The following is a 26,614-nucleotide window of genomic DNA, read 5'->3' as shown; positions in this document are numbered from 1 at the left end:
TGTGGCTGTTGGACCCTTCAGCTGCCGTCTTGACTTTGAAAGGTGTCCCCCTTAAACCTGCTCTGGATTGATTCTCTGCGTTCCTTCAGTCTGCTTCAAGTTGTCTCTTCTTGTAGTAAGTATTTCTTTTTTTGTTGTGTTGGAGGGGACCCCAATCTTTGGGTTATCAGTTTTTGATTGGGAGAGGAAGGGCAGGTGAGATTCTATAGATTAGCCTATATATAGCCTGGTAGTTTAAAGCATGAGAGCTCCAGCTTTCCAGGGTGGCAGAAAGTGGTGGGCAAATGAAGGTGTGGTGTTAAGACTCTTGAAGGTAAATTGGCTTAGTTCTCCTTGCAAAGCAAACTCCCTGAAAGGGAATGTGAGTTTTCTTCCTCTGTCAAAATCTGCTGAAAGTTATATGCATGTTAGAAACATCTTGACGTGAAAAAAATACTTACATTGACTGACCAGTTTTGGCTGTCCAACCTGGACTGCTAGAGGTACATCCAGGCTGGTCAGGAAGCCATTGCCTGGAGACCAGGGGAAGCCTTCTAGGACAAGAAAGTATGGCAGGTGTGTCTTTCATGTATTTTCCTATTTTTATTTTGTTCTGTGACTGAATAAAGAAGCAAATACTTTTGCTCAAAACTGAACAATATTTGATTTAGGCAAAACTTCTTGATGCTGACTCTGTGGACCAGTTAAACTGAATAATGTGGTGTGGTCAACAGAAAGAAAATAGGAACGGAGGCTGATAGTTCTGATGTGAACAAATAACAGCTTCTCCTTTTCATCACCTGCTCCCACAGTTTTCTAACTCTAGCTTGTTTTTTGCGCTATTATGTCAGTTATTTGTGCCGCTTGATGGGAGTTTTTGCCTATTTAAGAAATATGGACTTGGAGGAACTTTTGCATTTCAAAAATTACCTTTATTTGGAGCCTATTTTCAGACCTTTTCCTAATGTTAGTACCTGCAATTAGTCTTATCCATTGACTTACTCCATTTGAACGTGTGGCTGCCCCGAATTAAGGAAGCACTGGACCCCTCTGGTCTCTGCATGGTTCAGCGCAGAAATCTGGGGAATAGTGTAGCAGCCGGACACAAAAGGTGGAGTCAGCTAAACTGGAGTCACTTATTTGCGAAGTGGTGACATAGGCACTCCAGTTATTTCTAAATGAGTTAGAAAGGAGGGGTCGCATTTTTGAGGTCTTATTTACTGCTTCACTTCAACACTTCTGAACTCTGGCTCACTCAGCTGGGCCAATGTGGGAGAGGATATGGGCGATGGCAAACTCGAAGGTGGGGGCGAGGGGGAAGAGAGGACTTCCAAGAAATTGCAGCACGATGACTGCTGACGCTTGCTGTCCAGCCAGCCCAGCGTTTCAGATGGTGAGGAATGTTTCATTAAGGTCTGGATAGGCTGGTAGACCTAGAGGACCATCTTTCTTTTGGTGGGATTCGCCGAGAAGCCTGTTCAAGCTAGTGTAGTGCCTTCTAGAAGGATTCATTTGTGAAGGCAACAGCTCCAGTGGTGTGCAATGCTATATTTCAGCGCTACTTCAGATATATATGCTCTGCCAAAGAGTTTGCGTTGTCCTGCTACTGTCCCCTTGGGGTTTTTGGCTGGAGGGCATCTTCTGTGGCCCATAACTCGTTACTGGCTGCTTCATTCCACAGTGACCTACTTTGATTAGGCAATGAGTCTTTATCTGAAAAGGAGCAAGTTGTTCCTTCGCCAGTCCTCCAGTTGGAAACGGTTTCGGGACTGGACTTCTCAGAATGAGACTGTTGGTACCGGTTTAATCTTGTTCATAGCTGGTTCATATCGCTTGGTGAAATGCCAGGGTTGTTCTCTCCTGGGTGTTTGTTTTTCTGCTGTATTTATAGACGGCAACACTCATCCCCATCAACCTCCATTTTGTGACATTAAAATGCCAAACTTTTCTTTAGCTTCCCACTAAAAAGTGGGTTTCTTTTGTCACTTCAATCTCAGCTCCTTGTTCTTGAGCTGAGGTGTCCAGGCAGGAGCCCTTGCCTACAAGGACACAGATGTCTTGTACTGTGGACACTGGTGCTTCTCCATCCTTTCTGGTGTTACCTTGTCTGATAGAGCCTGAGGCCGCTACTTTTTACGCTTGGGTTGCAGTGCTGGCCACTTGTGCCATTAGGAGTGACTCATTCCCCCAGGCTCCTCTCTGTCCCATTGAGTTTAAATTCATCATAGAAATACTGATGATGGACCATATCCTGTTGTGCTTTGAGAGGTCCTTAATGGAGTTGTGGCAGCTCACCAGAAGGATGAGCTGTTTTTCTCCTGAACTATGTTCTGAAACAGTACAGACCAAATCCAGCAGATAAAAGTCAAGGGGAATTTTACTCTAATCAATGAGTTGTTTCCCAGAAGCATCAGTGGATCCAAGTCTGGAACCCTAGCAGAGGCATTAGGTGCAGATGTTTCGGGTCCCTAGAGAGGAGACTGAAGATTGAAAATAAGTGGGAATACAGAGAGGGATCTAGGAAAGCCAGTGAGCAATTCAGGTATGTAACCTGGTAATGAGCTTAAATGCTGTCCCTTTAGAAGGGGGGAAAAAGCAATGTAATTTTAATGTGGTGGGAACTCAAGGCAGTGCTTCCTGGCCATAGTAAAGGCTGGTAGAAGTTGCAGCCTGGTTTGGCATTTGGAGTTGTTGACATCTTTGATTCTTTGAAAATGACAAAACAGTGCTCAAAGGAGAGATTAATGGGGGTGGGAGGGGATCAGGGCCGGGGAGAGGATGGTGAGAGTCCAGGTACTTGGTTGCTATCCTGCCATTCTTGGTTGCTCTCCTGCCGTTCTCCACACACTCTGCTTCTTCGGGAGGAGGTCAGCGTTTCACCCTTTGCCTCTTCACCCCTTTCATCCCGAACTCCGGCGGTCCCAGCAAGCAGGCTGGGGAACCAGGGGACAAAGCTCCATCTAGTGTGTAAAGCGAGATGTCTGAGAGGTCGCAAAAGAAGAAATCCTACAGTAGATGGCTTTCCCTAGTCCAGGCTGTGGTTGGTTTGGGGTTTTTTCAGGGTTTTTTTTATGTTTTTTTTTTTTTCTTTTTCCCCATAACTTGTGAGGATTACAAACAGTTTGACTGTGCAAGTGTTAATTGAATAACTTTGGCATCCTGACAGCTGATGCCCTTTTTCTGTACCCTGGCATGTATAGAGGTTAATACTGGCATTAATACAGTTTTAAGTAGTCTATAATGTCAATTTTAGGCAAAACCAAGTATATGTCCTTCTATTAAGATTAGGAATTGTATAGCCAGGTTATAGCTCTGTGAAGGGAAGGGGCAGAGGAGTATTACGATATATAAGGTTAACACTTCAAAGGTGAAATAGCTTTTGAACCTTCCTGACTGATTTATTCAATCTTAAACTCCAGTAAGTGGTAGATAATGACAGTATAATTGGACAAGACATTTTATCTGCTTTTAAAAACAAATCAAGAATAACAAATCATCGTGTTTGTTCTGGAGTTTGCTAAAAATATTTTTTTTCTTTTTTTTTTTTCCTGAATACTTGGAAAACCAATTGCATTTCCTCAATGTGGCTTTGCAGCAGCCTCCCCAAAAGGATGGGGAAAGTATTTTCAGTATATTGTCAACTCAATATCAGGCAGCTACTAAATTTCTGAATTCAGCAAGTGGTTGTATGGCAAGAACAGGCTACTAAGATTTAATCCAGATTTTTTTTTTTGTGGATAGTGAAGGAAACTTTGTTTTGTTTTCCTTAATCCACCTATGATGTCCCACTGTTAAGCAAAAATAGGCTGCTTGTCCTCATACCTGTAGTACCGCTTCTACAATCCAGTGTCAAAGACCACTCAGCAGAATTGGTCTCTGCCTGCAATGGTAGCTCTTTGAAATCTGTGGGAAGTTCGGATCAAGCACCTGTGTGAAGTTTTTGTTGTTGTTTTGGGGCTTTTCCAGCATGTTGGGAATATTGGGGGTCCTTCCTGCTGGCGGAGGATCAGGAGGAACAGAAGAAGGTGAGTAAAGGGAAGGTGAAGTTTGCATCCAAAGTGGTAGGTTGAGGTAAGGGGATGGCTTCTGGTGCTGACCTTTCTCAACCAAGAAACTAAAGAAACAGGAGGGTTACTTTGCTCCCAGCATCACATTTGCCAAGCATTTGTTTTGCAGAAACGTGTGGCTGCTCCTGAGGCCAGGCTGAGGGCTGTTATATTATGGCTTTTTAGGGACAGCAATGCTGTTGGCTGCTGTGCTCCAGCAAGTCTGGGTCTATACATCATTTCCAGGTGACTGCTGTGAGTTTATAAACCTGGTTGACTAATGTAGTGCTGTGTAGTCATCTGCTGTAGCCTAAAATAACAGAAGGTGTGAGTTGCTGCCCCACAGTGTTGGTGGGTGCTCCCGCAGGTACTTTGCCAAGGTCACAAATGCTAAATAAACCAGATTAAACAAAACCCTGTTGTGAGAATTCGTGATTAACTGTAGTCTTTGCAGGATTTATTCGTTATAAACTAGGTGCCTGTCTTTATTTTTTTTTTGTCCTAGTAACTAAGGCAGATGTGAACTTCCAAGTCCAGCGAAACATTTTTTTGGCTCTTGCTTCTGTTTACATGATTCAGGAGTTTGCAGTAGTTCCACAACAAATATAGCTTTGAACAGAAATAGCCATTCAAGTGCTGTGCTTCTGGCAGTGCAGAAGAGATTAAGAGAGTCTAACAAAAGGGCTTGTAAATAGTTTTCAGTTGGCTGCTTTTTTTTTTTTCAAAAATAAACCAATAGCTGTAACGTATTTTGAAAAGCAAGAGGTGGCATTCGTGCAGAAGTTACATGGACAGCATATCTCACTTGTCATTAAACTGTGCAAAACAAGGATTGTGCTGAACAGTTTTACTTTCACTGAATTTCACTGAATTTTTAGAGTTGGAAGGGACCATAAAGATCATCTAGTCCAACTCCCCTGCTGAAGCAGGAACTCCCCTTTAAAATAGCCTTTTTCTAGAACTGCAGCAGTTGTATTAATTTTTGAGATTTTATTTCATATAATGGTTTGGGTTGGATGGTGGTTCTTGGGTTAGAGATCATCTTGTTCCAACCCCTTGCCATGGGCAGGGACACCTCCCACCAGACCAGGTTGCTCAAAGCCCCATCCAGCCTGGCCTTGAACCCCTCCAGGGAATGGGGCATCTACAGCTTCTCTGGGCAACCTGTTCCAGGGTCTCACGACCCTCACAGTAAAGAATTTCTTCCTGATATCTAATCTAAATCTCCCCTATATCAGTTTAAAACCGTTACCCCTCATCCTGTCACTCCACTCCCTGATAAAGAGTCTCTCCCCAGCTTTCCTGTAGCCTCCTTTAGGTACTGGAAGGGGCTATAACGTCTCCCAGGAGCCTTCTCTTCCTTATGCAACCTTTATGCAACCCTATTTGGTTGCATAAAGTTATTTCTGAGGATTTTTCCTGATGTCTCCTCTTTGAGAAAAGCTTATGCTTTTTAGATGCAACATAAGAAAGATGGAGAACAAAAGGGTGATTGCAAAATGAAATTAAAGCGGTGTATTAGCAGGGCTGTATTTGACGTGTTAAGAAAAGACGTGTGAATAGATTAAGGAGGATCTTTTTGTATATATTTTGACACTTTGTGAAATTGGAAAGTATAAATGTTGCTTGCGTGTTTTTATTTTGAATGAGACTTCATTCTGTATCACGTTTTTTGATTTTGTATTTCTTTCATTTACATGCGACCCCCAAGTTTAAGTAATTACTTTCCTTTTTCCTTCTCTCTGATGTTCACGAGCAGTTTCTGCCTAGAAACAAGGTGCAAATTTTTTTTTTTTACGGGGGTGGAGAGGGAATTGCCGGAACAATCCGTGGAGATGCCAGTTCCTCAGTACTCCAGCCTTTAAATCAATACTAAATATTTCTGTGAAAGACTGCATTTCATACAGATGCCACAAACTTAAAGTAGAATCTACAGCTGTTGGATGGTGGGTGAAGAGGTTCTCTAATCATCACTTGCACTGACCTACCCCAGCCATCCTGTGCAGCTGCAGAGCAGACCAGAGGTGCTCTGACGTGACCCACAGCCTACACCTGAAGGTTGTAAGCACACAGAAACCGTACCCATCTTGGGAAATCCCCAGACTGGGAGTGGTTGGGATTTGGGACGGGTCCCTGGGGACAGAGGGACCTTATTGCTGGATGTGGCTGTACTGAGGGTGCTGCTGGATCCCGTGGTAGCGTAGCAGCACTGCCTGATGGGCTGCTGGGGTTTGCTCTCTCCAGGAACCTTGGTTTGAGGTTAACCCCACGTCAGGGATGTTGTAGGGCACGTTGAATGGTCTAAGCAAGGGCACTGAAAGCCATCGCTTCTCTAGTTGTTTGCAGTTGCGCAATTCCTCCAGTGAACGACTGTCATTTTGCTTGGCCTCAATTTCCATGTTTGTAAACATCAGTAATGTTTTCTTACATGGACAGCTGGACCTTCTCCCACCTCCCTGTCTGTGCTGTGAATACCCAAGGCAGCAAGACTGGTACATCTGTCCTGCCATTGCAAATCGCAATTGCGGTGTAAATATCCAAATGGTTGGTAAGGTAACTTAACTTGTTGCTGAAAAGGCTTTTTCCACCCCCTGAGTTGTTCAGGTTGCCCAGTAAAGCAATCCTCTTTGCCGCAATAACTCTTCCACAAATAGCTAAAAACGTAGAATAACTATAAGTAATGTTTAAGGACTCTTAAGTTTAAAACGTGAGGATGCTGAGAAGTTGGTTTCTACAGTCTGGAGACTTGCTTTGTTAGAAAGAGAAGTTGCTAAAGACGCTCCCTGATCTGCTCAGGTCCCGTAATGAACAGCTGGTGCTGTGGCTAGAGACTGAAGGGCGAGTTTGCATAATATCTGTCCAAGATGATTTTAATGTTAGTTATTGCAGTGGTGTGTTAGGAGTTGTTTGCTCCCGTGCATGTGGTACTCACTGCAATGAGCAAGTCCTACATGCCGATAACACCGACCTATCGCATACCGAGCACTGAATTCGCTTTGTGGTTTTCAGTGTGACTGTTTGGGGTTCTTAATCATTTAAAGCAAATCTTCCATAAACACTTTCCCTTTTGCTCCTTAAGATCCTGTTTGCTCAGCATACCAGAGCGAGGATGTCATCTGCGCGAGATGAGGCTTCAAGCTGCCTCCTCGTCTGTAGAAGGCGGGGAATAACGCTGTAACCGTGGAGTCAATAAGCAGAAAAACCTCGGATGAGCAGAAGGATTTAGGCTGGGAATTGCTGGGTCGCTGTAAGCCTTCCAGAGTACGGTGGCTTTTTGGCTGGGAGGGACTTTGAGCATGTGAGTAACAACAACAAGCTGTGAACACAACATGGCCGAGTCTTGTTTTATGCAGGGCTGCCTCTGGGAATAAACTGGCGATCCCGCCGTGTAAGTGATAGACAATTTCTAAACGAAGAGATGATGGAAAGGTGATGTGGAGTCAGATCTGGGCACTATGTAGTTGCAGAGTATCAAAACGTGCAGTGATCATACGTCATCTTCCCTCTTGGCGACAGTGTTATCTTCTCTGTTTACCCAGATAAAAGAAGGTAAATTCTGTATTACAAAATCAAGAACTACCGAGTTTGTTAGTGCAGTGTTATCTCCCCGCTTTTTCTTTTATCACCTCTTGGTTGTTTTAGCTATCTGGCTTTTTGTTTTGCAAATGTGTGTAGAGCTCTTTAGAGAGGGAAGTACCCATAGATGTGGTGTCTCAAAAATGGTTCCAAAAGCCTTTGACAAGGTCAGACTTTCCAGTGGAAGACAAATCCACCTTATACCTTTTTTTTTTTTTCCTTAATTTTTTTATAATACCTTCTCTAAGTTAGTGATGGCTTTGAAAGTTCGAGGAAGAGCACCAAGCCAATATTGAGTAACCCAGTCAGCTACACTTTAAATTCCTTTAACTCTTCATGGAACGTTTTTGGGAGCCTGGGGGGTGTGTGTGTGTCTTCACCTGCCTGCTTTTTTTCTGCTTGAGAGATTCAGCCTGGTTGAGCAGAAGTGAAACTAGGGAAACAATGTGGACCGTCATGTTGAGTCTCCACGCCATTACAGATACATGCCTAGCTCTTGTGAGGTGAACCTCCAGTTCACCGAAGTGAACCTTGAATGTGAAGGAATTGCATCCCAGAAAACAAATTTGTCTCGCACCCACCCTTCCCCTTGTCTTTTTGGTGATAAAGATCATGAGATAGCTGTGTTGTTACAGACAGCCCTTACCTGCTCAGCCGATGGCATTAATGGCCTGATCAAACCCCTTTTAATTAATGAATGGGAGAAGTGCTTTCATTGCCATCCCACAATGAAAGCACTTTTCCATTTCTCCCAGACCTGTAGCAGGTTGTCCATCTGCGGGTTGGGTCTGAGGATCCCGCTCAGCCCCAGGGTAGTGCTGGGCATTTCTCCGATAGTGCCGGGCATTTCTCCGTGCTCGCTGCAGACCCACGCCTTGCTCCGGGCCGCCTCCATCAGGAGTTTGTGCAATACCCTCATGCAGGTGAGGCAAGACCTAGTGAGATGCTGACTCCAAACTTCTGGGCTGTTTTGGGAGTCCTTTCACGATCTCTGAAGACCTTGTCTGTGGCTGCCTCAACCCCCCCTTCTCTTCTCCTCGGTAGGTGCTGGATTGCACAGGTCTGCAGTGCTGGCAGGCACCAGGCAGCGTGTTGCTGCTCCATGGGGATTGGAGTTGCCAGGTCCTTATCTGGAGCCACCCCTAGAGACAGGGCCAGCCCAGACGCCGCTTGACTTTCACTCCAGGGTTCTCGGCAAAAGCCCTTGGACATGAAGGGGGGGGGAAAGATGGAAGCTGTTAGAGTTCAGATGTTCATGCCCTGCTCCTTTGACAGCTTCTGTCTGTAAGTGGCGCTTTCCTGGAGCGACGGCACCGTGAGCGGGTTGCGTGATTGATTTGTTGGGATGGAGGTTGTGTTCTGGGAGTTAAAAATACTGTGCTTGGGAGCCGTCTTCTGCAGAGCCACGGCAGCTGTGGCTGACTGGCTGAGATGGTGATGGTGACTTTCAGGAGGGGAAGACTTATAAAATACTCCATGTTTAAAGAAAATTATAATTTTAAATATATATATATTTTTATATCCTTCTGAAACTTCACGGCAGACACATCTGGGCTAATGGAGGTTCAGTTTACGTATAAAAGGACTTGGTGCGTTATGGTGATTATCATATAGAGGTCTTTGAGGATATCCTAGGTTTGCAATTATTCATTTCCCTCTTACCAGGAATGGTAGTAAAGGATTGTAAAACGTGACCTTTGCAGCTTCTAGACGGAACCTCTTTAGTTTTACCTTGTTCCTTAATCTGGTGGTGATCAAGCTTTCCGAGCTATACTGCAAGCTGTGTCCCCAAGTAAATGGGCATTCAAGCAGATCAACTCACGGCATTTTATTAAGTCAACACTCATGCAAAAGCCACCTCCAGAGCTTAATAATTATTTACTGAGCGCTCCTGGGTCATGAGAGAGGTTTTCATTAAGTTCAGAAAGCATTATGTTCAGCAGCTTGTGAAGGTGTGTTTTAAAGACAGGAAGAAAAATGGAAAACTACTAAATGGTGTACAGCTAATTAAAAAAATTCTTAGCTAAGGATTAAATGCAGTGTTTTGTGTGGTTGGGTTTTGGTGGTGGGTTGGTTTTTTTTTTTGTTTTTTTTTTTTTTTTGTTTTTTCAAAGACAGGAATGAATCCACTGAATTCATTCGATTTGTAATTCAACCCTTAGCTCCTGGGTAGGATGGATAGTGGATGCGAGAGGGGTTTTTTTTTCTTTCTTTCCCCTTCTGACCAGGTGTACACAGTGCGTTTGAGTAGACGGATGGATGGAGGCCCGTTGGGCTGCGAGTTGTTCTACAGGTGCAGCTTGTGGTGTAGGGTAATCGGTGCTGCTGCAGGGAGAGCAGCTCTCGGCTGGTTCAGGTCGGGGTAAGAGGGCACTGGAGGGAGAGGACAATGCTAACCTTGGTGACGGAGCAGATGCAGCAGGAGGCGGCGGGGCTCTTTAAACGTGTAACCTTCAGATGCGGAAACCTTCTTTCATACAGAGGCCTGAAACGTGGTCATTGCTTTATTATAAAGGCTGATAAAGGTCTCCACACCGTTTATGTAATTGCTCCGTCCTTGGCAAGAAAGGACATAGGAGGGTGCCAACTGTTGGGTTGTTTTTTTTTTAACATTGATACTCAAAGCAGCGCCAGCCGGTTGGTGTCGTGAGCGGAGCATCGCTGTAACCCACAATCAATTATTAAATTTTAGGAGTGAAGTACAAAGTGCTCCAGGGAAAATGCCCTAGTAGTTTTCTTGTATTTAGAACCCTTTGCTTTAGCTGAAGATAGAGGAGAAGAGATTGTATAAAGGGCTGCTTTGTTGTTTGTGAGTCTTTTGTTTCGGGGTTTGGGTAGGTTTTTTTTTTTTAGTAATCTGGCTCCCTGCTGCATTTATTTTTGATTTTTTTGGTATCCTTCCCTCTTCTGTCACCCCTTTCTGGCAAACAGCGATGCTGGCTGTGGGTTAGAAGCTGCTGTAAGTGTTGTTTCAGCCACAGAGATAGTACTGGCAACAAAAGGTTTTATTGAGGTTTTACTGTTTGGTAGAGAGACAGAAAACAAGATCTGGACAAATAAACTTAGTTTTGAGGAAACTCTAATGGTCATGGAACAGGAGGGGTGTTGGAAGGGGAACTGTGCAGTGGTGTCTTCTGGTAGTGTCTTTTGGAGGTCAAGGCAAGCATTTGAGTTGTAACACTGGCAACCTCTCATCTGCCTGCTTTAAAGATCAAGATAGTTTTATGGTAATGTCAGATACCTAAATGTGGATGCCTTTCTTTTCTCTATAAATAATTATGAATGGGATAAGGGTAAGACATGAAACACAAGCATTTAAATCCCTTGTTATTTCTTACCTCTGACCTCCAAGATCTGGTGCAGCTCTGGATTTTTTGAGGTGCTAAATCTGCTTTTCTTGGCTGATTTCTCTGTGGACTAACCCATTAACAAACAGTTGGCATGAATGGGGGAGAGCAACAGCCTCCCTTGTGTGCCATTTCTCTGCTTATAGCAGGGCAGTCAATCCTGCAGAGCAAGTGGGTTTGAAACCTCTTTTTTTTTTTTTTTTAATGCATTTTATCTGATTCTTGTTCATCTCTGTTTGAGGAAGCTTTGGGCTTGAGAAGTTGCTCTGTGTTTTTAATTGTTGTATTTGTCTAAGAAACCTTACATTGGTGGCTTTTCTTTTTTTCTTTAAAAAAAAATCAAATAAAATTCTCAACCAGTAATTAAAAAGTAAAGCTGAGTTAAATAGTTTTTTCCAGTTCTAAATCTCCAGAGAAGTTTCTTACCGAATACATAGATAATGCAAAATACTGTCTGTAAACCAGACTACTCATGTAAGTTATGCATGGGAACCAGAAAACTTGTTGGATCAATTTATAAGAATCTGAAAACAAAACTCCCCAACAAAAGACAAGTTTGTCTTTTTCCCCAAGGAGACAGATTAAAATAATCAGGACACATCTGGGAAGGTAGATGAAGCTCTAAAAGGTTTGGTCTCTGTAATCTCCTGAGTTAGTGGTGACAAAACCAAACTTGATTTTAATCTGATCAGTTGCTTTTTATTATGCAACAGCCATCTGCGTTATAACTTATGTATGCAGTAACTAACATTTCCCAGGCATCTATGCAAAGGATATATAATTTAAGCTTATTTAATAAAACGTTATCACTTCATGATTAATTGGATTGGCACATGGCACTCATAACTAATAACTCTCAGTCTGTATTGCACTATGCCTATTAGACTGCTAATGGATAACCAGCCTAATCATATGTCAATTAAAAGGATGAGTTGGTTTCATTTATTGCAATTAGATGATACCCATAAACCGTGTTTGCAGGAAGTATCTAAATCACATCATGTATCAGTTGTATGTGTGGGCTCTGTTACCACCTCTACATAATCCAGGGGTGAATCAGTTCACCTGTGAGAGTTTTGAATCCACCTGTTGGGGTACTGGGTTGTACTGCAGTACATGGCTCCATGCTTGATCACAGGAGATCTGCCTGTGCAGCAGCACATAAAGGTCAAGGAACTTGAAAAATAAAAATTTTCAAAACTCCCTGGATGAAGCCTTTGACATGACAAGGTTTTAATTGCTTTTTTGATTGGAAAACTGTGTCGCCGAGAAAGCTTGTGCAGTTTGCTCTCTGGAGGGTATGTGGTGATGAAACCCAAACCATCTTCCATTCCATCTTGGAGCTCTGCGTGGAGTGTCCTGTGGCTGAGAAGAGGAGCAGATGAGGTGGGGAAGGAAAGATGGGCAGGAGGACGGCCTGTGTTGTGCATGGGACAGGCTTAGAGGATGAGACACCAAAGTTTCAAACAGTTTCCCACGTTTGATCAGTGCCTCTTATGGTGAGTGATGGAGAGTGGTGTGGGGAGACCACCCTGCCCATGGAAGGAGCTTTACAGCCCCCGGGGGATAAATAACGGGGATCCTGCGTGGCAGGAGCTGTCCTGTGTTCATCCAGTTTTCCTTCTCGGTGGTTGTGACAGGAGCATCTGGTCAGTCAGGCAGGTGTTGTGCAGCAGCTTTTATCCTGGATAAAAGTGTCATTTTAACTCCGATGTGTTGACAGGGTAAAATTATAACATGTATAAATAAGAGAATGCTGAGAATGATGTCTGCTGAGCCTAGGGCTCTGTTGCAGCTACGCTGGTTTCTGGCTTCTCCTTTGAAATAAGGATGAACGGGACATTCAGTAATCTCTTCTCAAGCTTTTTCTTCCCCGTCATCTGCCACCAGAATCTGGTGTATTGGATGTAAGTAAGATCAGACTCTTTCCCTTGCTGGGTCTGCTCTTCTTTTGATGCTTGTTTCAAAAGGACATTGCCCAACCTTGTAGTACCTCCCTAATTACATCTAAGCTGTTTTTTTTCCAGCGCATAACTAGAATATTGTGCAGAATTACAAAAGAAATGAAACCTGGAAGAGTCTCTGTCCTTTGGGGAAGAACTTGGCAGAACAGCATTTTCTGGGATTATTGTTTCTTTTAAAGGTGTAGTATTTGAAGCTTTTGTTGACAATTTTCTATCAACAGTAGACCTCTGGCTTGTCTGCAGGAGGCTGTAAGGACAGTTGTTGAGTTGTTGGTGTGAGCAGGTACAGAAATTGCATGAGTTCCTGGCAGGGGCTGTGTGAAATGCTGTGGAAATCATTTCACCTTCCTTCTCCCTCACATTCCCCAAAATTTTAGCATAGAGGAAGGTGGTTCTGAGATGGTTTTCAGCACGCTTGGCTTTGGTAGGTGGAGAAACAGTTCAAAATGAAAGAAGGTGTGAGGAAGCAGTAGCAGTGCATGATCAAAAAAAAAAATTGGGAGGCCACTGATCTCTAACTGTCCTGGTCATGGAAATAAAGCATCTCTTCAGTTTGGAAATGTGCAGGCAGTTCAGATGTGCAGCCAGGAGACGCGTTGCTGGGTTTAGATGTGAGAATGCTTCACCCTTAATTGAAGGGGTGGTGTTTTTTTGCAAGTATCACAGTCAATGACTTGTCTTGAGCAGCTAATTAGTGCGATTATTCCACAGCTGCATTAGTTTCACCACAAAGGTTTTCTCTTGTTTTATCAAAAGGATCAGTGTCTCTGTGAATGTTTCAACCTGACAGGTCTTAAATAGCAAGATGGTCCCCTCCCTCCCTGCCCCCAAAATGTGTGCTCTGGAAAAGCAGAGTTTGATCTCTTGGAGGAGTAAGTGTGGGTTCTCCTTTTTTGTTTCTACTCTGAACTGTTCTCAACATCAGTCCTAAACAAAGATGGAAAACTTCCAGCAGCTCTGGCTTGGGTTGCCCAAGCACAAGTAGCTCTCGGTGCCCGCAGCCTCCAGGGGAGACCTGGAAGGGATGCTGGGTCCTGGATGCCTTTGTCCCATCAGCATCCTGCAGGTAGCACTGGAGCCAGAGGTGGGCTTTTCAGTGTCCTCCTAGAGCAGGAAGGTGACTTCTGACTTCCCCAGGCACGGATCTGCATCATTATAGACTAACAAGAACTTTCCTTCCATGGGCTGATAGGAATCAGCTGCAGCAGGTGGAATCACAAACCAAATATCCTTAATTATATGCACTGTAGCTCTTTCTTATATGGAATCATGCATTCTTACCCACTTCCAACATCCTTCCTTCAAAGGATGTGCATCTTGATATTTGCATATCCTAATTGTTCTGCCTTATGCTATAAAAACATCTTATAAAAATGGATTTCACTTCTGAGGGCTAACAAAATGATGGGTTGCTTCAGAAGGTGTCCCTGCAGTCCATGGCAAAGCCCTCTGGTTTGTCCCATGCTGTCTGGTAGGAAGCTCTGTTGTCCAGTGGCTTAGAAATGGCTCTGTAGTGGTCAAGAAGTGCAGTGTGCTGGCTCGGGCCAGCCTGACGCGTTTTATAGAGTGTGACTGAAATAAAGTCGTTATTGTTGTTCATTCTGCCTGTTCTTGTATCTCACTGCGCTCAGAAGATGCTGGTAGGCCTGATGTGGGAGTTAGGGTCTTTTTTGCGGGGGTGAACTGGTTTCTAGCTATGAAGAGTGTCAACACCAGCAAATCCAACCCCAAGGTAGTATTTTGCAGAAAATAACTGAAATTTGTGATGTTGTGCTTTCATGGGATATGTAGTTTTATTTTATTTGTTTTTGCGCTAGGTCATTAGACCTGGAGTATTACCTATACCTGTCATTAGACTTGATGCAGCCCTTTGTTACTTTTTTTTTTTTTTAAAAAAAAGGGATACGAGTACCTGCTGCTATCTATAAAAGCATTTGGTTTTTTGGTGGCTGATTTTTGTAAAAATTGAACTGGCAAATAGCTCTTTACAGCTGGATATTGGCATTTGGAAGTGGTTGGCTGGAGCCAAGTTAAGGCAGCCTGATGTGGCTGTTAAGTACCCGAAGTAGGTCGGCTCCGAATTCCCCCTCGCGTGGTGCGGCATATCCTCACCCATCCTGCCCCATGTTCTGCTGGAATTTCACGAGCTCCAACTGCTGGAGCAGCCATCCTGCTCCTGGAAGCTGAGCTGTCTCTTTTTTGGTCTTCCCGCAGCAATTCCGAGCATCCTGGCGCTTCCAAGCCTCCCTTAAGCTCCTCCAGCATGACCTCACGAATCCTGCTACGCCAGCAGCTCATGCGTGAGCAGATGCAGGAGCAGGAGCGGCGGGAGCAGCAGCAGAAGCAGCAGGCAGCCCAGTTCATGCAGCAGCGAGTACCCGTCAGCCAGACACCTGCCATCAACGTCAGCGTCCCCACCAGCCTGCCCCCCGCCACCCAGGTACCCATGGAGGTCCTCAAGGTACGTCCGTCTCTCTCTGCCTGTCTGTCGAAGAGCTCTCGCTCATCTGAATGTACTTTATTTAATAGGAACTTGGTTATAAGGGTTTTTGGCAATTAAATTTTGAGAAGAAGCTGCGCTTTGGCTTGATTTGCTGCTTGTTTTGGTGTCCTGGTAGCGAAGAATGGAAAAACCTTTTTTAAAAAAAAGTTTGTGTGACTTTTGTTTTCTTTCAACTTTGAAGTTTTGTTACAAAACTAATGTGCCCGTCATTTTTCCTTTTGGAAAACGCTTCTCTGCCTTTCTACTACTTCGTTATTTTCAAAAAGAAGAAATTATAACATACATTCAAATCAATATTTTGGTTTTTAAGAGAAAACAATGAAATATTCTTGTAAAACGGAGTCAAAACTCATTACAAAAGAGCTCCTCGGAAAGTCTTAATTTGAAATACGGGTGAGTTTCCAGCCTCTTGCAACGAGCCTCCGTAATCCTTTTTTGCTTAAATGACTTGTTTGCTATTAGCGGCTTTGGATTCCTTGTCCTACTGGACACTGGAGGAGCTTGTTAGTATCCCTCTGTCAAAGGGGATGTAGATTGCTAATTACTCGGAGGGAAAACGTGAACAGCAATAAGGGAAGAGATGATTTCATGCACTGAGTAAGTCCGAGTGGAGTAAAGCGATGTGAAATGTCTGAATGCAAAAACATTATGGAGAAGTTTGCCGACATATTTCGTGAAAATAAAATTTTCATTAGTTTTGAAGAGTTATCTATTTGCTCTGTGTTGTTGTCGCTAAATCTTTTTATTACAGTCTCATGTTTGGTAACCGCTTTCAGTCGTTAAGCGTATTCTTACCTGATAAGTTAATTGAGCTTGGTTACAAAACGCTTGTAGTTTGCTCATCGCTGTTATATATCAATGATACCTATTCAAAGGTTATGTTTTAAAATAGACTTGCAGGCTCAGGATTTCGAGGCAGTCAGTGTGACGCGTTTACGGAGGAAATGTAGGGTGCTTTTATGTATTGAATCTGCATTACAGGATAGTCTTGACAGCGCCAGAACTAATACTTAATTGGGACAGCAGAATCGTACTCAAGTATGGTCTATGATCTAGGAATGCAAAGGTGACAGTTGGATTTTTTTATATATATACATTTCCGTTAAAAATCAAATATTATATACTTTGAGCGTGTGTGCATGTGCCTGTAGCAAGGAGCCCAAAATTGACTGGGGAGAGCTATAATGTTTGTGCATAATGATTTGTTAAACTTCTTTCCAGGTTATGACACCGTAGTTATAATTCACACCTAGCAGATGCGTGGGTGCTATGAAATAGGGGGGTTTTGTTTGTAGTGCACTTAGTTAACTAAGCATACGTTAGATTTTTGCATCCTTTCATCCTAATGTGTTGTGATGTGAGTTTTAGGGTGTGTGTTTGTTTGTTTTTTTTTTAAACCTCTTTGAAAACTTGTAGGAAGGTGTTTTTCTGATGGTATTTTACCATTAAGGAAAGAGTGTAATGTCTTGAATAAGCATTACTGGTTGTTGATATTGTTTGTTTTACAACTGCCTCTTTATATGAGAGCAGAGGGGAGGCAGCCCTTTATTTCTGAGGAGCAAACCGCAGCAGAGGCTGCAGCCGAGAGGTGATGCTTGGTTATTACAAATGAAGAGCTGGCTTGTCATGGGACTTGTGTGCAGCTCTGTAACCTGCTGGAGCATTGCTAGGGAACTTCATGTGAAGGACTTGAACCTGAACCCTCGTCCTCCAGGACGGCAAATGAAGTATCTGTCCCCTGGTCCCTCTTGGAGGAGGATCCCCTGGAAAGAGGTAGGGCACCTCCTCTGCCTGTGGCCCAAATGGCACCGAGCATGACCCTGTAGGGCAAAAAACTAAGAGAATGTACGCTTAACTGGCTTGTGAATGAAAAGTAATATCTGGCAACAAGTGCCTTTTGGTGACAGAATTGTGCATTGAAGGTGGTGGTTGTGTGTATGTGAGCTACCTGCTGGAACAGAACGGTGCCTGTCTTCTCATCACCCACATTTACATACACAACAGTCAAAATAAGCAAAACCAAGTCCCCTTGGTATCTCTCTGTGCATGGGAGAAGAGAAACTGCTTTGCGTGATTGTTCTGCTTGTGGTTTTGGTGGGTGAAAGCAGCTAAAGATTCATCCTTTTATCCTTGCTAACAAAAGTGAGCTAGTTCTGTATAAATAAATGAGTACAAAATACCAGGCTTGACGTCATGATCTTGCTGAAAATTCACCAGCGATGTTTCAGTGAGAGTAGGATTTGGCTGAAAGGTCCATGTAATTTTGATTGTGGTTTGTTGTTTTGTTCTTTGGTTGTGTTTTTTTTTTTTTTTTAAATAGATTATTTGGCTCAAAAGACAAGATTAACAATAAATCAGGATCTTCCTGGTGCTGATGCGCTGTCAGCCGGCTCTGCCCGCGGTAACGCTCTGCGAGTGACATCATTTCCCTGCAGCTGCTCTTTACACTTCAGTTGTTTTTTAGCTGTAGACAAATTTTCTATATGAGCTGTACAGAAGTTTTAATTAGATAAATAGGGAACTAAGTTGGTAACTTTATTATCCAGATGGTCTGGATTTAGTGACCTTAAAGGGTGAGATGGACAAAAAGGAGATTTTAGTACACTTTCAGAAATGTCAATCTGCAAGGCAACCAAATGTCAATCTGCAAGGCAACCCTCTTTAAAAGAGAATATTTTTGTATATTACTTCACAAACAAATAAGACCAAATATAGTAGCTGGTTTTGTTGTTGTTTTTGTTTGGTTTGGAACATAGTATCAAAAACCCCCACTCCAAGCCTGTTGAATTTGTCAACATTTGGTGGTTTTAGTTACATTGTGTGACTTTGGCCTTTCTCCTGTATCTCATAGTGTGAGAGGAGAATAACACTTGCGGGTCTGAGGATGGTAGTTTGGAATAATGAGTTTCAAAAGAAGCCGAAGATGTTAATGAACTTGGATTTTATATTTGTTTTCAAGATGTTTAAGATGCTCATTTAGAACCAATACAGAAAGAAAGAGAAATACATACAAATCTGTCACATGACATAGGAATTTCCAAATTACATAATGTGATATGCTCAAGGCCATATGAATAAGTAGAATTTCATTTTCTTGAGTAACGATGACTTATTGCATCACTCCTCTGCCAAGTAATGTAGCTTGGCAAGGTAGGAAATGACCTGTTGGCATTCAAATTTGGTGTTGCTTTGTGCAGCCTAATTAAGAGATGGACTAGGGGTAGATCTAATGCATTTGAAATAGTATCTCTTGAATCCAGTAGGAAAAGGAAGATTTGTTACGGCTTTGTTACCCTTCTGCAGAGCTTCACAGAGATACAGGCTGGTTTATCATTAAGCACCTTCTCATCCAACTCCTGTTGGTAGCTGAGGACTAATGATGCAGAGAGATGTCACAGGAGTTACTTTGCTTCTGCTGCCCTTCAACTTCTTGTTCTGCCTTGGAAATAGGAGCAAATAACTTGGTCATTGGAGTGGTTCCGAGCCCTATCAAGGTTGGATCAGGATTCGTTCCTGAGGTACAAAGTTTATATTTTTATTTAAAAGAATTAAGGTCTTTGAAAAGAGTTCGTCTTTAGATGTCTTCAGTGGGTTGTTACATGGAGTATCTTCTTCCATAGAGGTGTATTTTAGTTCTTTATAATTAATTGGTGTCAAGAAGCTGTTCTTTGTGTTGTTGATTGCAGTTACTCTGTTGTCTGGTAGGAGTTCTTATCTGATAGGAGCTCTTATCTGTTGGAGCAGAAGCACCACTGCATATCTCAACTTTGTTATTCCAGAGCTGATCTCTGGGAACTGGTTGCTGCATTTTTGTAAGTAGGGTTAAATTTGTTAAAGGTGGTGAAATCCTTGGCTGTTAGAAATTGAGAGAATCCGCTTTTGGTTGTAGTGAAGCTGGTCTGTTAAGCAGCTTCCCCATAGCTGTCTTGGACTTCATATCTTACTGGCTTCCTGCTTGATACCACGGAATTAGCTTTTCTTCTGTAGTCCTAGCAGCTCTCTGTTGACAGTTATTTAGGGAGCGTCTCCTGTTGATGTGATATAGTTACTGGGTCCTGCTTTTCATGTCTTTTGTGCCCACCCTCACCTGCTCCCGGCCTCCTCTCCTACCAAGCAACTTGCAGGATTCTTGTAAAGTGAGTGATCTCCCACCTGCCGAGTTACTGGCAGCAGCAGGACAAATCCCTGCCTTTCTGACAGGCAGTGATACCCCAGCATCGTCTATTGGATGGTTTTCAGTCTTCTGTGTCACTCCAGGCAGCTGATTTTTAGGATTTGTTTTTTGTTGTTGTTGTTCATCAGGCAGGAACACTGACTTGAATGACCAGAGCTTTACGTAATGTCCCTCTGGCACCTTCACCCAAGCTGCACTGTAGCAGTATGGGCATGGGGCTCACCACTCTTCACATGCTTTTAAGAGACACAGAAGGAAAAGGGTTTTTCTTTACCTAAAAGGTCCAGGGGAAAAAACCAAGGCATTACTCGAAAGGCTGAGTTTGCCAGCCATTGTGCCTTACTCCCACAGGCAAGGCTTGCAAGATCCTCTACTTGTTTTTTGACTTAGTCTTTGAGAAGTTCTGGTGATAGAAGTAGTCAGACCTGAGATGTTGATTAAGGCTTGCGTTTGAAGATTGCTCTCTTCCTTTTTTTTTTTTTTTAAGTCCACTTATCTCAAAGTAGTCTTTTTTACAGAATTTACAGTAGTCCAGAAAGTAAACTTCTTGTAGCAATTCAGAGAAGTGGGCCAGAGGAGGAGAGGGGACTCACCTGTTTGCTCATTGAGAGACGTTACAAAAATAGAATTGTAGCATGTTGTATGGTTTCTGTTGCTTTGCTGGTTTCTGGATACAGTTTACTGTTCAGAAAAAGCATAACACAGTCCCCTAAGTACTTTGGACCTGCCTGTCCAAAACACAGTGTGACATTGCAGAAACTGTGACTGGTGCGAGCAGCCTTGTGTCCTCTGTGAGAGAAGTGCTGGAGCATCCTCAGGAGTCAGGAAGGGAGGCTCAGGGCCAGCATCAGCCCATAGAATTGCAAATCAGTTCCTTTGAAAACATCACCAATTCTTGCAGGACTGAAAAAAATTACTAGTGGGCAGCTGACATCCAGCCCTCTGCAGGTCTCAGTAGATGGAAGGTGGAAATTCGAGGGTGGACACTTCTTCCCTCTGTTCCCCAGTGTTACTTGTTGATGTTCCTGAGTTGGTGCATGGATGTGACACTTGTGCTGTTGTGTTTTTAGTGTGATGCACCAGGTCATGACACAAGGGTTGATGGAAGCCTAAACTGGACGTGTTGTGGTGAAACGCTGTAGTCCCTGTCCCAGTCTGTCCCTGCTGCTGTGTGCTAATGCTCCCGAGGATGTCTGGTTACATCCCCCTTCCTCCCAAGTGTTGTCACACCAAAGGAGTAGCACAGTAAGAAATCTGCTGGACTTCTCATGGCTCTTCCTCCCTCTTTGTCTGCCATTGGGGATGTAAGAATGTAGCTTCTGTTTGGCACAGGCAGAGATTGGAGATGCCCGAGAGAGCCACGTCGGATGCTGCTGCAAAGTGCAACCTCCAGGGCCAGGGTGAGAACCCCAGTGGGTGTTTCCTGCATGAACTGGTGTGTTCCTGCAGTGGTGCAGACATCTGGGCACTGCATAAATGCTGCTTTGCGGGTAATAAGATAAAAGCAGGTCTCCTGACCGGCAGATGATATAACAGGTCCCTTTCAGGATGCTAACATTCCCTTTATCCTTGTTTCTGGAGAGTGAGCAAACGGTTCCCTTGCTCCAGGGGATCTGAACAAGGCGGGTCCTGCTTTGGTGATCTGAAGTTTGAGGTCTCTGCTCTGTGGCTGCAGAGTCTGTGCTCCCGCATAGCGCCTGCCCTCGCTTAATGGGGCAGTTCAGCTCAAAATGCAACGTTTTTATAAAAACATATGTATGGAAAGACGGCACCTCAATATGTGATGTGCATATAAAAACATATCTATAGAAATACAGGCTACAAAAACTTTTTTAATATTTGTTATTAAAAGATTGTTATTAGTGTATTTGCATAAAATAATATTTATAATATGCTGGATATTTAAAAAAATGCCTGCCACTAAGGATCCCACTTAAGATTCCCCTTGCCGCACTGCCCAGGTTGGTGTCTTCACAGTAGATGTTACCTGCTCTTTTGGTGCTAGAATTACAGCTCTTTACTGCTTGTCGTTGTGGCCTTTCTTCTTTCGCCTGGGATCCTAAACAAGCTGAAACCTCTGCTTTTTCAAAGCCTACAACCAAATACTGTTCACTGGATTTCTGCTTTATTATTCCAAGAGCTTTTGCCCATCTCATGGCAGTATTGTGGGCTGATACCAGAGCGGCTCTGTTTGTCTTTCTAAATGCTGTCCCGTTGCTGTAGTTTGTGCTCATCTATCTTAAAGCAACTTTTTCTTAAAGCTCCTTTCTTAAAGCAGGAGCACAGCGCTGCAGCCGTGCTGCTTGGGAGGGTGCAGGAGACCAGGCTGGCCCCTTGCCTTCGCCCGCGCCTCATTGTTCATTCAGATTTTAAATGCGCCACCGCGATAAGCTCTTTGCATCAGATACCCTGTATTTCTTCATTTTTAAAATGCCAGGCATGCCTTCTGAGTGATGTTAATGACTATGGACATATAGCAAAAAAAAAAAAAAATACCCCATCCTAGTCCTTTTTCGTTGTGCTTATTACAGAATGACCTGTGGCGGTAACGCAGCCCTGCCTGACTGGGGATGCTGGGCAGTTAGCAATAGTCTTCTTGGTATAATAATTACCGTAAGACTTCATTGTATAGGGGACTTATCTCACGGTTCTGAAGAACAGGAACAATGGGATGTCAAGATAAACGTGTGGTAGCGTCTGCTACAGCAAATGTGTGTTTGTGGACGCGCTTATCTGATTAAAAGTTAATTTAATCTCACCTGACAATGGTAGATAGCAGTGTGTGCTGGTATGTTAAGTAAGCGTGGCGTGTATTTGCAATTGAGAACTTAGACAAGTGATTTGCCAGGCTGAGTCTTGGTGAGCTACAGATACAACGTTTAAACTAAGGTTGCTTACGCTCAGGGACTCTGGTTATACGTAACTTAAGCCTCCAGCAAATTCTTCATAAAGAAAAACTTGCATTTCACTACAGAACCACTAAAGCCTTCCTTGTCTCCTAAGCCTTCACGTAAGTAAAAGTATCTCTTAGGCCTTAAACTTTTGCTTGCTCAGTGGGTTGAAAGCCATTCCAAAACAAGCACTGGTGCTTGATGGCTGTGGTTAGTAATAGAGGTAAAATGTAAACTCTTGCTTAACACCTAGGTTATTAGACATTAAAAATGCATGGAATTCAAGGGGGCAACATACTTCTGTGTACAAGTATCTGACTGCTTGGCTGCTAGTGCAAAACGCTGCTTTCACCCTTCGTCCCAAACGTCCTTTTCCTATGGATGCAAATTCGGTGCATTGCTTGGCTCTTGAGAGAAAAGCTGTTGCAGAGGAAGATGTCTGATTTTGCCACCTTGGCTCTTCAGATGTGGTCACTGTGGCACAAAGTACAGCTCCAAAAGCTGTGGAACAAACTGTGCTGCTGCTAAATTGTGCTGCTGGGGGGGGGGGGGGGGGGCGCTAGTGTATTTCCTGGGCAGATGATGCTGGGAGCAGATAATTGAGTAGAATGGGAAGGTAGCTGAGAAACAGCTCCTTTCCACAGAACTCTTGCCCTACAAGTTCACAGTACTTACCTGGCAATCTGAAATAACATTTTTGATTCAGAGGAAATAAGGATATATTTGTGCAAAATGATGCAGGTATCTGGAGGTCCAAGCTCTGATGGCCTTTTGGAAGGTTCTCGGTGGTTTCTACCCTAGTTGGTGGTCTTGAGGATTTGCTGTCTTCCTGCAGGCATGGTAACATCTCCACAAAGTTAAGTTTGTTCTGTTACGGCTTCAAAGCACTGGGTCTATTTTTTTTTCTTTCCCCCCATCCCCCATGGTCTAGACATATTATCTGATGGCTGAGTTACCAGACCTTGGGAAAATGGTGGTTCACCACGTGTCAGTGGCTGTTTCGGACCTGCAGAAGATGAGTTAATCTTCCTAAAAATTTGTAGGTGCCCATAGCTGTGGCTATTAAAAGCATTGATGAGGCTCCACCAGCTCATCAGCTAACAGGTTTTAACAGCTTATTTTATTAAGTCCTTTTTTTGGTCAACTTTAATTTAAAAACCACCTTATTCTGCTCTCCTGGTTGAGCCAAGGACGTATGAAGAGGGTGAGTGCTGGTCATTGCAGTTGTGTTTGTTGAGTCCGCAGCTTAATTTGGCAGAAAATAGTTCCCGGAGCCACACACAACGCTGGAGAGCAGGGGAGTTGGGTGAAGGTCTAAGGAGGCCTCTGCTGACACCTTCAATAGATGTTAAATTTTAAATGTGAAAATTTAGATCTGCTTAAAGTAATCTTTCAGTATTATGTATACTCGCAAATATTTCAGTTCTGCAGCTAGTTTAGCAGCATTGTTCTCCGAGATGCTGAACCTGCGTAGTGAATGAATTCAAAGTGACAAGCTGGAGACATTCCTGCCATTCAAGAGAGGCTTAAGGAATTTCTTATTGGCTAAATTACAAATATGTAGCATTTTGCCCAGCACTGCATGGCAATTTCAACCTGCCTGACCGTGACAAGATTAGCACTTTTTCCTCCCCTCCCAGCAGTGATTTATTTTTTTTTTTTGAGAAAAAAATTAGATTAAGAAGTACCAGGCAGAGATGCGAAAGCTTGAAAGAGTAAAAACCAGCCTTACCTTGAATGATTCTGTCTGTCATTGGGTTGGTTCCTTAATTAGCCCCACGTCCTTTAACCTCTTGAGAAATAAGCAAGGGATAAATTTGAGGATAAAGACAAAGACGCCTGGAGATTTACCACACACCGCTAGGTAATTCATCAAGGAATGTTGGTAATTAGCCCTGCCTCTTTCCTTTCTGGCTCATTTAATAAAACTGGTTGATTTAAAATAATGCTTGCTGGTTCATTATCAACTACTTTAAGAGCCAAGTTATGAACTTGAAACAAAACCCAGTATTGTGTTGTCTGTAAAGGGCCTGGCAAGTGTGGTTTGTTTTGGTTTTTTGAAAAAAAATTATTCAGTCCCGTCATCAGTCTCCTCAACTTGATAATTAAATATTACTTTGTTTGGATTAACATTTGGCTTTTTGTTTGTATTTATTTCTGGTGTCTACTACTGAGAGGCAGGGAGGAGGGAAAAAAAAAAACCAAGATCTTGAAGAGGTACATGTCAGATTGTGTTAAGAAAGCATGGCCTGATGGAATTCAACTGAATACGGACTTTACAATAGTAGTAGTCCTCCAGTTGAGGAAATGGGTAACTGTTTTAACCCTTTATTTCTTGGAAGTGAGTGCCAGCTTCATGTCTTGTCCTTCAAGGAAAATGATCAATGTTAGTAATGCATCTCTTCAGTGCTTGCAGTGGAAATTGTCCCTGAATTGAGGACAGAACTCGTCTGGTTTGCATTTGCTCAGGAAAATATTCATGCAGTGTTCGTTCTTTTCCTTTATGGATATGAATAACATTGCTCAGAAATTAAATGACTGTGTCAGGCTAGAACTGGATCAATACACTTCTGCCTTGGCACTTTTCTGGGAGAATACCTCTGTATGGCAGCATCCAGTTTGAATTTGTTACATCAACAGCTGCTGGTCAGAGGATCTGGTTAGATCTGTCTGTCTGACGTTAAGAATTAAGTAGTTATTACTGTAAATCTTCCTTTAATAATTAATGTCAGACTTGGATTGCAACACTTCTGAAACTCTTGTGGGCTAGAGGAAAAGCAGGCTGTGCTAGCCTTCTACTTACTATCTGGCTTGCCAGATCTTGGATCCCATAGAAGACTTCTTGTGAACCTCTTCCAGCTCATCAGTATCGTCTGGAGCAGAACTGGATATAGTGTTTCAGTGCAAATGAGAAAAAACATCCTTCTCCCTTGTCTTCCATACATCCCCTGGGATGGTGCTCGTTGTGGTGGAGCTTGTGGTTGTTACTTGCCACTGGGACCCAGCAGAACTGTGTGTCTGCTTTTACATGCTTGGCAGATTAATTTTTTTTTATTATTTTCCTTTTTAAATGTACTAAATAAATGTGATGACCTTTGTGGAAATACTACTCTGCCAATCTTTGGTTCTCAGCAATTCTTTTGTTACCAACTAGGAAAATACCCTGCTGCCTCCAAACGCTTGCAGAGAGAGCGCTGGAGTTTTGGGGTAACAGCTCAGCCCTGCAGGGTGTCACCCGAGAAACTTCCGCTGGGTGCCAGTTGCCACTTGTTTATTATTTTGAGACTTCTTAATAAGCTTTTATAGTTTAAATTGACTTAGAACTAGATATGTTTTTTTTCCAGCTTGTAATGATGTGGAGCAGAAAATCAAGTATCTTTTTTTTAAAGGAAAAAAAAAAAAGAAGGGGGGGGAAACCCAACAAACAGAACTGTATTTAATACCAGTGTTTTTGCAAAGTTAGAATGTCCATGCTGAAATAGTAGTTTGGGTTTCCCACATCATACTATCTTTTTAACATATTGGAGCAATATTTTGTTACAGACCTCTGTGTGTTAGTGTCCTCAACTTGCTGAATATCAGTAGTTGAAGTTCCAGTTAGTTCTCTGAAAATTCTTGGGTAAATTACACAATTCAAACAGATTTTATTTTTTTTTTTTTTCCCTTTTGAACTTGCTCATGAGCAGCATGCATTTCAACGTCGATATTACAGTAATTAAACAATACACAAGATGCTGTGAAGCTCTGAGAACTCATTCAGGTACATCATTCATTGCGCTGCATTTTCATCATCTCTCAGCAGATGGCATTACGGTTTCCAGGAGAGTGCGGATTTCTTGGGAAGTCTCTCTGCTGCTAAGTCGTCCTTCTAGACTGTTCCGTTCTCTGATGAAGGCTAATACTTGGGTGTTAAAAGCTGTTCGGACACATTATTCTAATCGTGTTGTTTGCTTGTGTTTTATTGTATTTTATTTCCACCAGCTAATGTCCCAGAGGTACCTTTAAGCCATTAACCAGTTAAATGCTGTATGTAATTGTTATTACATGCTAAACCCAATTAGTGCTAGAAAGTCTGTGAAAGGCAGGCTGCCTCTTTCAAATAAACCTGCTGCTGGCATCCAGAAGTAATAAACT

At 43.0% G+C, this 26,614-nt stretch overlaps 1 protein-coding gene across 5 annotated transcripts in view; it reads left to right on the top strand.

The window, feature by feature from the left end:
* MITF (melanocyte inducing transcription factor) overlaps positions 1–26,614 on the top strand; it is a 108,595-nt gene that overhangs the window by 44,314 nt on the left and 37,667 nt on the right. For 4 of the 5 annotated variants that reach the window (XM_074152389.1, XM_074152392.1, XM_074152391.1 and 1 more), the window contains exon 2: positions 15,127–15,373. In XM_074152389.1, the coding sequence (XP_074008490.1) occupies positions 15,127–15,373 (247 nt within the window). Of the gene's footprint in view, positions 1–8,829; positions 8,882–14,737; positions 14,745–15,126; positions 15,374–26,614 lie in introns of those variants that run through there. The other variant, XM_074152390.1, reaches the window with a different exon arrangement.

This window comes from Numenius arquata, chromosome 8 (genome assembly GCF_964106895.1).
Source record: "Numenius arquata chromosome 8, bNumArq3.hap1.1, whole genome shotgun sequence".
NCBI lineage: Eukaryota > Metazoa > Chordata > Aves > Charadriiformes > Scolopacidae > Numenius > Numenius arquata.
The sequence above is the reverse complement of the archived record's forward strand: the minus strand, read 5'-3'. Positions and strand labels throughout refer to the sequence as shown.